Below are 16268 nucleotides of genomic sequence, written 5' to 3'. Positions count from 1 at the left end.
CCAACAGCAATCAAGGCTTAACAACACCAAGACTTTGCACTCAGCCCACAAAGGGGGGTATCAAGAGCGACCACCTAGGGAGATTGGGGAAGCTGAGCGATAGGGAGGCAGCCAAAAGGGGAAGACACCGAAACAGGTCACGAATATAAGGGATGCTGTAATTCCTGCTGAGTGGCCTCAGGCAGTAGCTGACCTACACTCCATTGGAGACCCAGAAACGAGGGCATCTAGTGGTCGGTGTGAGATGACACCAGATTTCAACCACTCGCATAAGGGACACATTCAAGAGGCAGACTCAGTGAGCGCCAAAGCCTTGCTGCACCAAGACCCGGCCCATAAACGTGTCTCCCGCACAGCAACTCTTCCTTTATAGACACAGAGGGTCCGCACAGCCAATTGGCCTGGAGGACAATTCCTCCCAGTGACACCAACAACAATCAAGACTTAACTATACAAAGGAGGACCAAGATGGAGGCATAGGGCGGAATTGTTGCCTACCACAACAATTTTGAGACTACGACGGGAGAGCAGAGCAGACACCATCCAGAACCACCGGAGGGCTGACTGAGCAGATGCTCTACAACTAGAATAAAAGAGAGGGGTACGCGGGATGAAGCTGATGCCGGTGACCCAAAGACCACACTTTAAGAACTACGGCTCAGGCGACACAATGGCGGCCTGGAACGTGCTCAGCGCAGTTCCCCCGGCGGTCTCCGGCTGAGGGGAAGGCTCCACTCGCTGCCGAGCACGGACAGACGAGCCCCTGGGAGACATGGGGTGGGAGACTCCGCGCTTGCTGACCTCCGAGTCCTTCAAGAATCTCAACGCCCTGGAAGCGGCCAGGTGCGCACGCTCGGCGACCAGCCACCGCTGCAGACCCAAGGGCCGACGCAGACACCCCGGACCAGCCCGCCGCCGCACACCGGGCACACCGTAGCTTCGCTGAGCCCGCCGCCCAACGAGTTCTGCGGTGGCTGCCCTGGAGCTCTGAGAAAATGGCCGAAGGAATTGCTGAGAGGGCATTGACCAACAGGAATTGGGATCAAGAAGACGAAACCCTGCTGGGTCCCGGATCCGGGTGAAACCGCGCGCCCCTGGGTCTGGGTGAGGCTGGGAACTGGGTCAGGGTGAGGGTGGGTCCCAGGTCCGGGTGAGGCCACATGCCCCTGGATCCGGGTAAGGCCGCACGCCCATGGGTCCGGGTGAGGCTGGGTCCCGGGTCCGGGTGGGGCCGCCCCCCTGGGTCCGGGTGAGGCTATGCGCCCCTAGGTCCGGGTGAGGCTGGTACCTGGGTCCGGGTGGGGCCGTGCTACCCTGGACCCGGGTGAGGCCACGCGACCCTGGGTCTGGGAGAGGCCACGCACCCCTGGGTCTGGGTAAGGCCACGTGCCCCTGGGTCCGGGTGAAGCTGTATCCCGGGTCCGGGTGAGGCCGTATGCCCCTGGATCCGGGAGAGGCTGTGTCCCGGGTCCGAGTGAGGCCTCGCACATTAGGGTCCGGGTGAGGCCACGCGCCCCTGGGTCCGGGTGAAGCTGGATCCCGGGTCCGGGTGAGGCCGTGTGCCCCTGGATCCGGGTGAGCCTGGGTCCCGGGTCCGGGTGAGGCCGTGGGCCCCTGGATCCGGGTGAGGCCACGCGACCCTGGGTCTGGGAGAGGCCACACGCCCCTGGGTCCGGGTGAGGCCACGTGCCCCTGGGTCCGGGGGAAGCTAGATCCCGGGTCCAGGCGAGGCCGTGTGCCCCTGGATCCGGGTGAGGCTGGGTCCCAGGCCCGGGAGAGGGTACGCGCCCCTGGGTCCGGGTGAGGCCATGCGCCCCTGGGTCCAGGTGAAGCTGAAACCTGGGTCTGGGCGAGGCCGTGTGCCCCTGGATCCGGGTGAGGCTGGGTCCCGGGTCCGGGTGAGGCCGTGGGCCCCTGGATCTGGGTGAGGCCACGCGACCCTGGGTCTGAGAAAGGTCACAGGCCCCTGGGTCCTGGGGAAGCTGGATCCCTGGTCCGGGCGAGGCCGTGTGCCCCTGGATCCGGGTGAGGCTGGGTCCCGGGCCCGGGAGAGGCCACGCGCCCCTGGATCCGGGTGAGGCCATGCGCCCCTGGGTCCGGGTGAAGCTGAATCCCGGGTCTGGGCGAGGCCGTGTGCCCCTGGATCTGGGTGAGGCTGGGTCCCGGGCCCGGGTGAGGCTACGTGCCCCTGGGTCCGGGTGAAGCTGGATCCCAGGTCCGGGTGAGGCCGGGTGCCCCTGGATCTGGGTGAGGCTGGGTCCCGGGTCCGGGTGAGACCGTGGGCCCCTGGATCCGGGTGAGGCCACGCGACCCTGGGTCTGGAAGAGGCCACGCGCCCCTGGGTCCGGGTGAGGCCACGTGCCCCTGGGTCCGGGGGAAGCTAGATCCCGTGTCCGGGCGAGGCCATGTGCCCCTGGATCCAGGTGAGGCTGGGTCCTGGGCCCGGGAGAGGCCACACGCCCCTGGGTCCAGGGGAAGCTAAATCCCGGGTCTGGGTGAGGCCGTGTGCCCCTGGATCCGGGTGAGGCTGGGTCCCGGGCCCGGGTGAAGCCATGCGCCCCTGGATCCGGGTGAGGCCACATGCCCCTGGGTCCGGGTGAAGCCGTGCCCCTGGATCTGGCCGAGACCAAACCAGAGGGAGTCGGACCTGCAGTACCACCATTTGTCCACCATCCAGAGCTGAGGGGTCAGTGCCGACATGTACTCATAAGGAACTGGTGGACATTGATATTGGGTCTCAAAAGAACTGTTGGTCCAGAAAGAAACTCACTACAGACTGATTCATTTGCCTGTCAGCATAACTATTATTGCTCGTCTCACATTCAGTTCTTATAAGTATATCTCTAGTGACACATGATTTCGCTCATCTAGGGGAAATGATGAACAACATAGACTGATGAACAACAACAGAACCAGAAACAAGGAGGCATCGATCGGACTATCGGGCCTCAGAGGGAGGATAGGGGAGGGTGGGGGGAGGGGGGAGAGATCAACCAAAGGACTTGTGTGCATGCATATGAGCCTAACCAATGGTTAAGTTCAACAGGGGGTTTGGGCATCCGTGGGGAGGGGTGTGGGATGGGAATGGGGGGATGAGGACAAATATGTGACACCTTAATCAATAAAGAAATTTAAAAAAAAATAATAAAAATAAAAAGGACAGATAACAACAATGGAGTAGCAAAGTCAAGGAGAACAACCTTGATTCCTTAGGAGAATGGCAAGTATTTCACTGTAGTTGAGACTTACTCATTTGCCAATTATCAGCTACTCACAAATTTCCTTAAGTCTTTCAATAATTTTTCGATAGCCTCAAACCTCAAGACATACAAGTACAAGTAACTCTTTTTTTAAAAAAATAAATCTTTATTGTTAATATTATTACAGTTGTTCCTCTTTTTCCCCCCCACAGCTCCCCTCCACACGGTTCCCACCCAACCCTCTGCCCTTACCCCACCCCACTGTCCTCATCCATAGGTGTACAATTTTTGTCCAGTCTCTTCCTGTACCCCCCACACCCCCTTCCCCCCGATAATTTTCAGTCCACTCCCTTTCTATGCCCCTGACTCTATTATATTCACCACTTTATTCTGTTCATCAGATTTTTTATTCACTTGATTTTTAGATTCACTTGTTGATAGATATGTATTTGTTGTTCATAATTTTTATCTTTACCTTTTTCTGCTTCTTCCTCTTCTTAAAGAATACCCTTCAGCATTTCATATAATACTGGCTTGGCGGTGATGAACTCCTTTAGCTTTTTCTTATCTGTAAAGCTCTTTATCTGACCTTCAATTCTGAATGATAGCTTTGCTGGGTAGAGTAATCTTGGTTGTAGGTTCCTGCTATTCATGACTGTAAATATTTCTTGCCACTCCCTTCTGGCCTGCATAGTTTCTGTTGAGAAATCAGCTGACAATTGTATGGGTACTCCCCTGTAGATAACTGTTTTTCTCTTGCTGCTTTTAATATTCTCTCTTTGTCTTTTGCCCTTGGCATTTTAATTATGATGTGTCTTGATGTGGTCCTCTTTGGATTCCTTTTGTTTGGGGTTCTCTGAGCTTCCTGGACTTGTAAGTCTATTTCTTTCACCAGGTGAGGGAAATTTTCTGTCATTATTTCTTCAAATAGGTTTTCAATATCTTGCTCTCCCTCTTCTTCTGGCATCCACATAATTCGGATGTTGGTACGCTTGAAGCTGTCCCAGAGGCTTCTTACACTATCTTCATATTTTTGAATTCTTTTTTCTTTTTGCTTTTCCGGTTGGGTATTTTTTGCTTCTTTGTATTTCAAATCTTTGACTTGATTCTTGGGATCTTCTAGTGTGCTGTTAAATCTCTGTATATTATTCTTTATTTCAGTCAGTGTATGCTTAATTTCAGGTTGGTCCTTTTTCATATCCTCGAGGGACTCACTAAATTTATCGGCGGTTTCTAGAAGATTCTTGAAAAACCTTATATCTGTGGTTTTGAACTCTATATCCAGTCATTTGCTTTCCTCCATTTCTTTCATTTGTGACCTGTTTCTTTGTCTCCGCATTTTGGCTGCTTCCCTGTGTTGATAGAGTGGTTTTGTGTGCTAGGTGTCCTATAGGGCCCAGCGGCTCACCCTCCCTAATTACATGAGGTGGACACTCTTGATGCACCCCTTTGTGGGCTGTGTACACAGTCTTGTTGTAGTTAAGCCTTGATTGCTGTTGGTATCACTGGGAGGAATTGACCTCCAGGCCAATTGGCTGTGAGGATCAGTTGTATCTACGATGGGAGAACTTCTGTGCTGGAGACAGCCTTATGAGGCAAGACTTGCTTCAGTGGGGCTTTGGTGCTCACTGAGTCTGCCCCTGAGTGTGTCCCTTATGGATCTGAGGAGTTGTAATCTGGATGGTCCCACTCTGACCACTGGGTACACTGGCTCTTGGATCTCCAAGGAGGTGCCAATTTAGCTCTGCCTAAGGCTACCCAGCAGGGGCTACAAAAAGATCTGCAGATTCCTCTTCTTTGTTTGGGGTTTGGAGGTGCCCAGATGAGGTCCAGCTGTGAAGCAATGCAAGCTGCTGTGGAGCCTTCGGCCTTATTTTGGAAGCTCTGGGGCTCTCTGACCCAGCAGCAGTTTGTTACATAATTTTAGATTGCAAAGGGCCAGGCCATTCATATGCAAAAGCCTCTGTGCACAGCTGGGGTGGGGTTGTAAATTGGGTGGGGCAGGGTCTCAGGGAATCAACAGGGCGGAGCAAACAGCAATGGCTGCCCGTCAGCCCTGCCCTAAGAGGTCCCTGTGTCTCAGTGTCCCGCGGTACTCGCTGCAAGCACCTCTGAGAGAAAGCCGCCCTCGTGTTCCGGCCAGATGCCAGACAGTCCAGTTTCCCCCCATATGAGTCTGGGTCCCCAGAGTCTTGCCCGGAACTGGCGTTCAGTGCAGTCCGGAGCTTGTGTCTCCCTCCCAATTGAAAAGACAACCGCCTCCTCAGTGGCCAGCCCTTTCCTCGCGCACGCCTCCGTACCTCTGCACTTTACTTCCGCACCTCCTCTGAGTCTCAGTTTGCTTTTCTCTTCCCTTCTAGTTGTAGAATTTCCACTCAGCCAGCCTTCCTGTGGTTCTGGATGATATTTGTTTTGTCTTTTAGTTGTAGTTTTGAAGTGGTTGTGCAAGGCAGCAAGTTCAGGTGTTTACCTATGCTGCCATCTTGGTTTCTAGTACAAATAACTCTTGACAGTATGCTGATTTCACCATACCATTTCTTTAAAATTATCCATTAAAAATAAACAATCCCCACTGAGCCTCTATATATTATGTTTGTAGGAGAAAAGACCAGTTATGCTGTTTTGTTTTGGCTTTTAAATTAGATGCTTTGGTGACTAATTATTATTTAATCATTAGTAGGAAAAAAACAGAACCATTATTCAAGAGAGTAAAAAGAAAACAATAGGACAGACAGCCTTCAGAAATCACTCCTTCAATTTAACTGTACAAATTAAATCAGTACAGGATTTGGATGTTTTGAGGCTTCAACTATTTTGTTTTTTAAAACTGCTTCAACTAACATTCATGCCTGCTGAGTAATAAAAATGGTATCATTATTTGTTCAGATTAAAATCAAACAGGAAAGATTACAAAGCATTAATTAAATATATATGAACACATAGTTCTACAAAACTTATTTTTCTTTTAAAAGTTACAAAAACATGATGCTTGTTTAGCTGTGCTTTGATTTGTACATGAATGCTATGACCATGTTTCTGGGCAACAAAGCTTTGTCAATGTTGGGAAAATGGCTGGAAAACAGTTACAAATACAAAGACGCCCTCTTCCCACACTTCCCTATGTGTATCTCCTTTTCGTGTGTGAATTCTAATATAGCAGACCAGTTGGTACTGTAATTTAAGGCCTGTAGGTAAGGAATGGAATATCCCCTGAAGCACAGTTCTGGTATAATCATCCAGAAAAGGTAGATCCTTGGACAGTAAATTAGAACCAGTAAAGTGGACCTTAGTTAGAATGTTGGTGGTGGTGAGAATGGCACCAGGAGTTAGACAGGTGGGGTCAGACAGGACCTGGGTTCAGCAACCTCAGTATTTGAGTTCTGGCTAAGAAAGAATTCAGAGCCAAGACTCAAACTATAAGAGTAAGTTTAGATAGAAATCACAGAGGTGGAAGAAGTGAGTGGTAGAAGAAATGGGCTCAGGAAACAAGTTACGAAGGCAAAGGAAGGGCCCTTGGAGCTTAGGAGAAAGGAAGGTACTGGAAACATGCCTGTGGGGGAAGAAGAAAGGGAGGGGAAAGGCAAAAGTGTGCTCCCAGGAGGGAGAGCACACTGGGTCCTCCTGCGTCCTGTCCTAAAAGCTTTTAAGGGTGCAGATCTCATAGGAGATCCTAGGGTAGGATCTCAATAGAATATTCATCAGCTTTTCAGGTGGGTCCTTTCAGTGGTCTCAACGGATTAGTTGGCTCCAGGGCTGGGGTCATTAGTCAATGCAGCTGGTCCAGAGGTCAGCCATGGGGTTGCCTGACTGGTTTTGCAGCTTTTCTGGGCCTGGAGCTGAAATACAACTGAAGCCTAGAAGTTATCTCTAGGGAAGAAAGGTCAGGGGGTCTAAGCGGCATGACCAGCATCAGCCATGTTGTTGCAAATGGTACGATTTCATTCTTTTTTATGGGGAGTAATAGGAGAAGGTGTGCCAGGAAAAGTGTTACCCTGGGGGGAGGGAGGGAAGTCCTTGTTTTCCCAGTGTGGGCCTTTGCTAGGCACCTGGAGCTCTTTGCCCTGGTAACCTTTTGTACCTGGCCTATGGTCCTTGCTCTGCCCATATCTGTCTAATTGCCTACCACTGAAAGATCTGACAGGAATGGACTGTCTGTTTGGCCCCCATCTAAGTCCTAGACTTAAGGAGACATGTTGAAAGGAAAGATAACCTCCATCATATGATGGCAGACCAGAATGAGGTAGGACAATACCCCTGTATGAGACCACAGACAGAAAAGGAGTAAACTCTCTTTAGACCTCACTATTTCTGCAATTCAATCGAAACATGTCTTATTAAGCACTAATCGGCCAGATAACTCTGCAATATAAAAAATTCAAGTCTTTTTATTTTTTTAAATATATTTTTATTGATTTCAGAAAGGAAGGAAGAGAAAGATAGAAACATCAGTGATGAGAGAAAATCATTGATCAGCTGCCTTCTGCATGCCCCCCTACTGGGGATCAAGCCTGCAACCGGGGATGTGCCGTTGGCCGGAATAGAACCTGGGACCCTTCAGTCCACAGGCCCACGCTCTAGCCACTGAGCCAAACCAGTTAGGGCTAAAGTCTTTTTTTTTTTTTAAGTCTTTTTATACTAAAGACAAAGCATTCAATGTTTCCCAATCTGATACTTTATTTTTAAAAAATTTATTATTGATCTTTAGAAAGAGAGGAAGAGAGAGAAACATTGATGTGAGAGCTCGAAACATTGATCTTCAGCCTCCTTCATGCCCTTACTGGGATAGAGCCCACAACTCAGGCATGTGCCCTGCCCAGGAATCCAACTAGCAACCTTTCAGTGCACGGGACAACGTCCAACCGAGCCACACCAGTCAGGGCTCCAACCAGATATTCTTACCTCTCAATATCAGATGATTCAAACAAATGGTCTTAATCTGCTGCCTCCACTTCCTATTCTTTTTCCTGCTTAAAGTTTTGCAACTTGATTTAACAACAGAACATTCCGCTGAAACAATTCTGGAGTAAAATTATCCTTGATAAAAATTATGAAAAGACAGCATGCTGTACTGGAATACAGACATTAAGAAATTTCTAGTCCAGGAGTTGCCACTCAACAGCTGTGTAACCACTCACAAGTAACAATGGAGGGTAAGGGGATAAATAGGTGTATTTATCCATAAATTGGATTAAATTAGATGATCGTTACAATTAACTTTCAACTCTAAAATTTTATGAAATGCAAAGACCTTCATTAACTCCATCATTAACTGATCTCTATCTGCCACACCTGACACTGAGAAATATTCCCTCACTTTTTCTGACTTTGGATTTCTGAAACCGAAAATTCTAATTTATAGTGGTTATGTCTTTCATGTAAACATGTAAAGTTAGCCTTTCATGTAAAAAATAATAATAATCCGGAAGGCAATTATGAAAATCCCTCTATAAGTTATTAGAGAGCCAGATTCTCTCTAGCGTGTGGGCCCTTAGCTATATGGTCCAAATTAGCTGTTGGAGCTCCATTCTTTATATCAGCATGCTAGTCTCAGGAAAGAGAAAAACTAGGAAGGCATACCCTCATCCTTAGTAATATTTTTGGGATACTGTGCTCATTTCTGCTTACATCCAACTGGCCAGAACTTACTCACATGGCCAAATACGTAGCCAAAAAAAATCAGAGGTTCGATCACCATTGAGGAGAACAGCCATTGGCGAAAATTAAATGTCTCTCCCAACACCTTTTTCTATGGTTCCTTTTCTGTTTCATCCTCTTAGCAATACTGTTCCCCAAAGCTCAGTCCTTGGTCCTCTATTCCTTTTTCTACACCTACTTTCTGAGGGTACTCACACGGTGTCATAGCTCCGTCTACTCTAATGACTCTCAAATCTTTGTGTCCAGTCCCTACCTGTCCCATCGTTTGAAGTCTCCATTCAGATAGTATCTGGAGGTGGGGCCATAGTGATGGTACTTGGAAGTGGCTAGGTCATGATGACACAGCCCTCATGAATGGGATCAATGCCCTTATAACAGAGACCCTAGAGAGCTTTCCTGACCCTTCCACCATGTGACAACCTGGTAAAAAGAGGGCCATCTGAGTCAGGAAGCGGGCCCTCATGAGACCCTGAATCTGCCTGTGCCTTCATCTGGGACTTCCCAGACTCCAGAACTATGAGAAATGTTGTTTAAGCCACTCAGTCTATGGTAATTTGTTATAGCAGTCCAAATGGACTAAGATATTATTTTTAGTCATCATTATACATGACATCTTCAGAGCTTTTGATACTTACTCATCATTTCCTCTTCTTCAAAATTCTCTACACCTAGGATTTCCATGATACCACACTACCTCAATTCTCTTGCATTTGCACTGACCACTCCTATTCAGTTTCCTGATGGCTATGCTCTATCTACCACTTAAATATTGAATTTTCTCTGGGTTCAATTCTTAGCGCACTCTTCTTTTCACTTTATACACATTTCCCGAACATTTTCCCTTTATATCTGAAAATCAACTGGCTGTAAGTAATTGCAACTTAAATCTCTAATCTTGACTTCTCACCTCACCTCCACCTATGTACCTGAAAACCTAAATACATCTCTACCTTGATTATAGGGAGATACCTTTAATTCAACATATCCAAAGCTAAGCTCAGCAGCCTTCCTTCATCCAAATTCATTTCTTCTCTTGAATTCCCCATTTGCATTCACAGCATTATCCAGCCTAGAACTTTTGTTACCCTCAATTATTCCTTCTTTTTTACAGCTCACCTCCATTCATTACTAAATTTGATAATTTTAGTTTTCCAGTTCTAGAATCCATACCTCCCTTTCCATTCCCACTGTAAAAGCTCCTGAGTTTTCTCACATTTGTCTTTCTCACTCCAGTGCATTGCCATCTGAACCACATTTCTATGTTGTTTCCTGCTTTTCAAGAACCCCTACTTCTCAACAGGCCTCACTGCCTACAGAGGCAAGGCTAACTTTCATAGTCTGATATACAGAACTTTTCCCAATCTTATCCCAACCCACTCCAATATCCTAACGTACCTAAATTCTCATCTACACTATACTTCTTTCCATCCCTGGAACAAGACATTCACACATTTACATGTTTTTCTCTCTGCCTGTAATCTCCTCTACCCTCCTTTCTGCAGGGCAAATGTTTACTCATCCTACATAACTTGGTTTAAACATGACCTCTCATAAGAAGTCTTCTTTTTCCCTCAGCAAAGTGGATCCATCTTCTTCATTTATCATTAGTTATTTCAAGGCTGCCTCCATTAATGACTGTTAGGAACAGAATCTTACTCTTTACTCATGTATTTCTGTTTTAGCATTAGCACAATGCCTGGAAAGCAATAAATACTTGTCAAAGCAATGAATCCCAAATGGTTCTTGACAGTTGGCAACAAATAGCAACCAAGAAATCCCAACTACTTCAATACAAAATGGGGGAGAGGGAGGAAACCCAGGCTGACTGTAAATTACAATCTCTATATATAAAGAGCCAGGGTCCGTTAACACCCAAAATAACCGAATGGACGGCTGAACACCGGAAGTCAGTCCTGTAGTCAGTGCCGAGGGGGCCTCGGATCAGGCCCAGTGAGAGAAGCAGGGTCTGATCTGCAGTCTCCATGGCAGCTGTTGAGCCAGCCCTTGCCTCTCTTTCTCTCCAGCAGCCGCAGGGGCTGCTGATCAGCCCTGCCTCTCTGATCAGGCCAGGAGACGCTGACTGGCATAGAAACTGACCAATCAGAACCAAATCTGGGTGAACTGCAAGGAGCCAATGCTGCCTAGGAGGCGGAGCTTTTGACGCTGACTGGCATAGAAACTGACCAATAAGAACCTAATATGGGTGAACTGTGAAGGCAGAACCTAAAGTGGGGGCTGAGGAGGGGTTTTAAAGGCAACAGCTGTTTGGTGTAAGTTGTAAGAAAGCGGTTCAATTTTTTAATGACGGGTTTGGCAGTATAGTGCATATGGCTGGCTATCAGTCCAGATATAGGGATTATGTATTTTTGTCGGCCAAAAGTATCTCCTCCTGATGAAAAAGGCTTTTCCCCTTCATTTAAGCAATCCTATCCTATATCATCTATCTATACTACTAAAAGGGTAATAAGCTAATTAGACTGGGTTGACCGGCCATCTTCCGGATATCCGACTTCCTTCCAGACAAAGCCATGGTGGTGGGGGGCCAAGGCAGAGGCAGTTAGGGGCAATCAGGCTGGCAGGGGAGGGCAGTTAGGGGCAATCAGGCAGGCAGAGGCAGTTAGGGGCGTTCAGGCCAGCAAGGGAGAGCAGTTAGGGGCGAGATCAGGCTGGCAGGGGAGGGCAGTTAGAGGCGATCAGGCAAGCAGAGGGGTTAGGGGCAATCAGGCAGAGGCAGTTAGGGGCGATCAGGCAGGCAGGCAGGTGAGCAGTTAGGAGTCAGCGGACCCAGATTGCGAGAGGGACATCCGACTGCCGGTTTAGGCCCGATCCCTATGGGATCGGGCCTAAACCGGCAGTCGGACATCCCCCAAGGGGTCCCCGATTGGAGAGGGTGCAGGCTGGGCTGAGGGGAACTGCCTCTTCCCCCCCCCCTTCCCCATGCACGAATTTCATGCACCAGGCCACTAATAGTTCAATAATAACCAATAATTTTAAAAATGTCTCAAACTACGATATTTCAGGTATTGTGTATAAATTTACCTTTTAGTTTATCTCACTTAAGACAGCTTAAATAAAACTAATGAAATATCTAAGAAATATTTCAAATGCTTTCTCTACTATACATAAGCAGGTTGATATGAAAATATAAGAATCTCAGGTGATTATGACATTTGACTAAGTTAAATACCATCTAGATAAATGGATGAAATTCTAAATATATTAATGGGCTGCAAAAGTAAACAAAAAAGGAAAAAGGAAAGTTTTATCAAGGACTTAACCCATGTGGTCATTATCAATTTTTCTTGGACAAATCTCAGTAAAAGAAAGGGGGGAAAAAAAAAAAAGAAAGATAGCTGGATAAATAACAACCTATCAGAAACAAATGATATTTCCTAATTATTGTGCCACTGTACAAATGCAAAATCAGGAAAATGAAGTCCTGATTTCAAATTATCAAAATTGTCATCCTGTATACCAAAAAGTTGTCGGTTTGATTCCCAGTCAGGGCACATACCGATCGATGTTTCTCACATCAATCTTTCTCTCTCCCTCTCAATCTCTCTCTTTCCCTTCCTCTCTCTAAGGCATATCCTCAGGTGAGAATTAAAAAATAAAATTAAACTGTCATAAAAATCAGTGGTTTTCAAGCTATATTCTCAGCATGAGAATATAATATTCTCAGCATGAGAGCAGTATAATACAGTAGTATTATAAGAGCACAAAACTGGAAACAAGTTAAATATACAGGAATATTAAACAAATAAATAAATATATTAAGGACAACAGAAGCTGGATTTTTCACTGACAGAGAAGAATGTTACAAATATGAAAAAGAAAAAAAGTAGAATGGATTCTGGAATGTTGAACTGAAATTGGAGGTATTGGTGTGAACTCATTGCTTTCAACATATAAGCAAAAAATATAGGTGTGAATGTGCATGTGAGTGTGTATACATACATATATTTCCTAGCTCCGTCTCCTGGGACAAAGTAACAACCCAACAGCAAAAAACACACTGGCACTCAGACCTTAGCTTCTAAATGTCATTCTCTCCTAAAAGGATCCAGGGTTTCCTAGAGAAATAAATGGCTGATTCCAGGACTAAGACAAGGTCAATACAAGAAAAGCCCAGAACATATTCTTGTGCCAAAAAGTAAGGACACTCTCAAAGAATGATGGGACATGTCGTAACAACACAGTAGCCAGCTTGAATGGGCTCTCACTTGCTAGATGGGAAACAATTTGAACAGCCAAATAGTAACAGAATATAATCCACTAAAAAAAAAAAACGCAAAAAAACACAAGCCATACAGATATAATGAAATGCCTTAAAAGTTGGATGAGGTACAAGACATTTACATAGTTTCCAAGTAATCCTCACAAAAACTCTTTAAATATTAACTTTATAGTGGAGAACCCTCTCAGGCATTGCTTTATATCAAGTAATCAAAGTGAAATTGCACACCAACTTAGAGGATGCCATGTGCATCCCTTCTATGATATTCCTGCCCAAGTTCATAACCTGGATGTGTCTAATCGTAACAGAACAGTGTTCTACAGATAACTACAAAATAACTGCCTTGTAAAATTCATAAGTTTCAAGATTATGAAAGTCAAAAGATGAAGGTGTTGTGCCAGATTAAAGAAGACTAAAGAAACAAAACAAATAAATGCCACACATAATAAAATTGGACCCTTCTGCCAGTAATGGCACAATCAGCAAACAAAACTTAAACCACTTGGAGAACTGTGTGGAGTAATATATTGGTGTCAATTTCCTGGTTTTGATGAGTGTACTGTGACTTTGTAGAAGAATATGCTTGTTTGTAGAAACACACGTAAGCATTCTGAGGTGATAGGACATCAACAAGGTCAGCAGCTTCAGGGGGTAAATTCTTTGCACCATACTTGCAAGTTTTCTGCAAGTTTGTGATCATTCCCAATTTTTTTAAGTGAGATAAGAACAATGTCGCTAAAAATGAAATTATGTTAAAAACCATCTGTGATTCTCCATATTGTTGATCTTCCTAAGAAAGAGACACCAGACTATGCAAAATTACTAGGAAATAATACATAAAATTTTGGATCCAGAAGACATTTTAAACATAGCCCAACCCCCTTTCTTAACAGTTGACCTCAATCAAGTCATGAGCAGGTGGAAGACTAAAGAATGTAAAGAGTTCCCACTAAAGAAGGTTATTAGGAGAGGAATAATGAAAGGAACAGTGGACTAAGAGTGGGTAGAACAATGGTATTCTGACGCTGCAAATAACTGTAACCATCAGCAAAACACAGTCTCAACATTTCCTCTGGAAAAATAAAGGGACTGTCTAGTTGAAATCTAAATAAAATTCCTTGCAAATGTGCAACCAGATTTACCCAGAAATAGATGTGTTTCCCCAGATCAAGTTATTCCATGATGCTTAGCTATACAGCAGTACAAAGGGATGCAAATACAAAATAAAGGGGCATGTACCCTGAATCCTAAGTAGAGCTTCATCAATGAAGTTCAAATGCAATGCGTTCGCCAAGTTGTTCCTTATGAATAACATTTTGAGACGAGGGAAAAAGACTCCTCCAAGCGCCACAAGATCACCTTCAAGCGATCTACTTCAAAGATAAGTGTTCAGAATCGTTCTCAAGTGACCGGTCACACTTGTCTTGAAATAACAGGGCGCGATTCCTAGAAATGTCTGAAAGTGCAAGGATCCTTCTTCCCTTCCCCAGGAGGGACCACGAGAGTTCACCGGGGCAGTGACTCGCCCGGTCGCCGGGAGCCAGGGGCGAGGGAGCACGGGACTCTCGGCACTTCCTCTCGGAGAGGACAGCCCCCCGCGTCACGCGTTACTCACTCAGGATGCGGGGCAGGAGTGGGTCCCGGAGGCACTCGGCGCAGTTGGCTCCCGCCCTCCCAGCCCTGCGGTCCGGGCCCAATCCCGCCCGCACCCCGGGCGCTGCCCTTGGTACTCGGCCCCCTCCCGAGCGAGCGAGCGAGCACCCAGGCGTGGGACTCGCCCCCAGCCCGCCCCGCCGAGCGCCGGAGGGACGCGGCCTCCTCCCCTCCCCCGCCCGCGTGCCGGCCGCACACGCCCACCGCGAGGCTCCGCGGGGCCAGGAAGGCCGGACGCCGACCCCCCCACCCCCCCAGCTCCGACGCGGCCCGCCGGGCCCTTCCCGCCTCCGCGCCGCGACGCCCGGCCCCGCGCAGCCCACTGGCCAGCAGCCCCGGGGGCGGGGGCGACGCCCACCCCCAGCCTCACCTGGCTTCTCGTGGTCGTAGCCTACAACGATGAAGTAATCGGCCAACCGCGCCATGGCCGCCGCCGCCGCGCCCGAGAAGCGGGTGCCCGTCGCCGCCCTCGCCGCCGCCGCCCACCGGGCCCGGGAGGGCTCAGCATTTTCCCTGCAGCGGCAGTGGCGGCAGCGGCGACACTTCAGCCATGTTTGACAACCGAGGCACGCTCTGCGCCTGCGCCGCTCCCGCGCCGCTCCTCCCCCTCCCCCACCCGCCGGCCCCGGGGCCGGGCCCGGGGAGCCCACCCCCACCCTCCCAGGGCGGCCGGCTCCCGCGGGGGTGGCGAGGGGTCAGCCCCACGTATCCCCGCCACGTGCGGCCACCGCCGCAGCTCGAGGTGGTTCCCTTTTGAGAACTGGCTGCTCCTTAGTGGCTCATCTCCACCTCCCCCTCCTCTGTTTCTCCTAAAGCTGGGTGTCCTTCCTTCCGCCTTCTCTATTCTTTCTGGATTTGGTAAGAAGAAGACAGGGATGGGTAAGGGGGGTCCCCTGGAAAGTTTGCTGCTTCCCCTCACCCCCCCCCCAACCCCCCAAGATGAGATTCTCCCGCCCTCAGCTGGAAGCGTGGAATTTGCACCGCCAGGGCTTTTGCTGCACGTTTCCTGTTTATGTTGTGTAGATGGGAATTTTAGGAACATGCCACCCAGCAGGCGGGGGAGGGAGAGGCTTTTGCGCAATCACCCGAGGCGCCTAAATCTTCAATGCAGGGTGGGCTGGGGGCGGCTGGCCTGGGCTTCCCCAGGAGGTCCCGGGCGGGGCTGGATCCGGCCGCGGAATGCGGCATCCCCGCGATCCTCCCGAACTGGCTGCGTCCCACAGAGGCTCGTCTCTCCCCGGGAGCTCCTCCCGCCCAGCTTTCTCCCCGTGCTCCAGTCCCAGCTCTGGTAGCCGGATCAAGTGGTGACTTCCAACTTCCTTGTTGAACACGCAATAAAAATGAATTGATGAATCTCATCATCTAACCTTAAGAATTATCTAGGTTACTTTCTTTTTTGTTGCACCTCTTACTGATCATCTTGAATTTGGCTGGTGAGACACCCAGATGCCTTTGTCATCTGTTTCTATCTCATGAAGTTTTAGTAGCAGGGTATGTTACAAGTGGTAGACTGACGTTTGGGA

At 48.2% G+C, this 16268-nt stretch overlaps 1 protein-coding gene across 3 annotated transcripts in view; it reads right to left on the bottom strand.

Annotated features, from left to right (window-relative positions):
• Positions 1-15333, bottom strand: part of SBF2 (SET binding factor 2) — a 369973-nt gene extending 354640 nt beyond the window's left edge. For all 3 annotated transcript variants that reach the window (XM_079788328.1, XM_079788326.1, XM_079788327.1), the window contains exon 1: positions 15116-15333. In XM_079788328.1, coding sequence (XP_079644454.1) covers positions 15116-15170 — 55 coding nt within the window. In that variant the 5' untranslated portion in view covers positions 15171-15333. The remainder of the gene's footprint in view (positions 1-15115) is intronic.
• Between the last annotated feature and the right edge of the window lie 935 nt (positions 15334-16268).

The sequence above is a fragment of the Cnephaeus nilssonii genome, assembly GCF_951640355.1.
Source record: "Cnephaeus nilssonii genome assembly, chromosome: 13".
Lineage (NCBI taxonomy): Eukaryota > Metazoa > Chordata > Mammalia > Chiroptera > Vespertilionidae > Cnephaeus > Cnephaeus nilssonii.
This window is presented reverse-complemented; position numbering and strand designations above follow the sequence as displayed.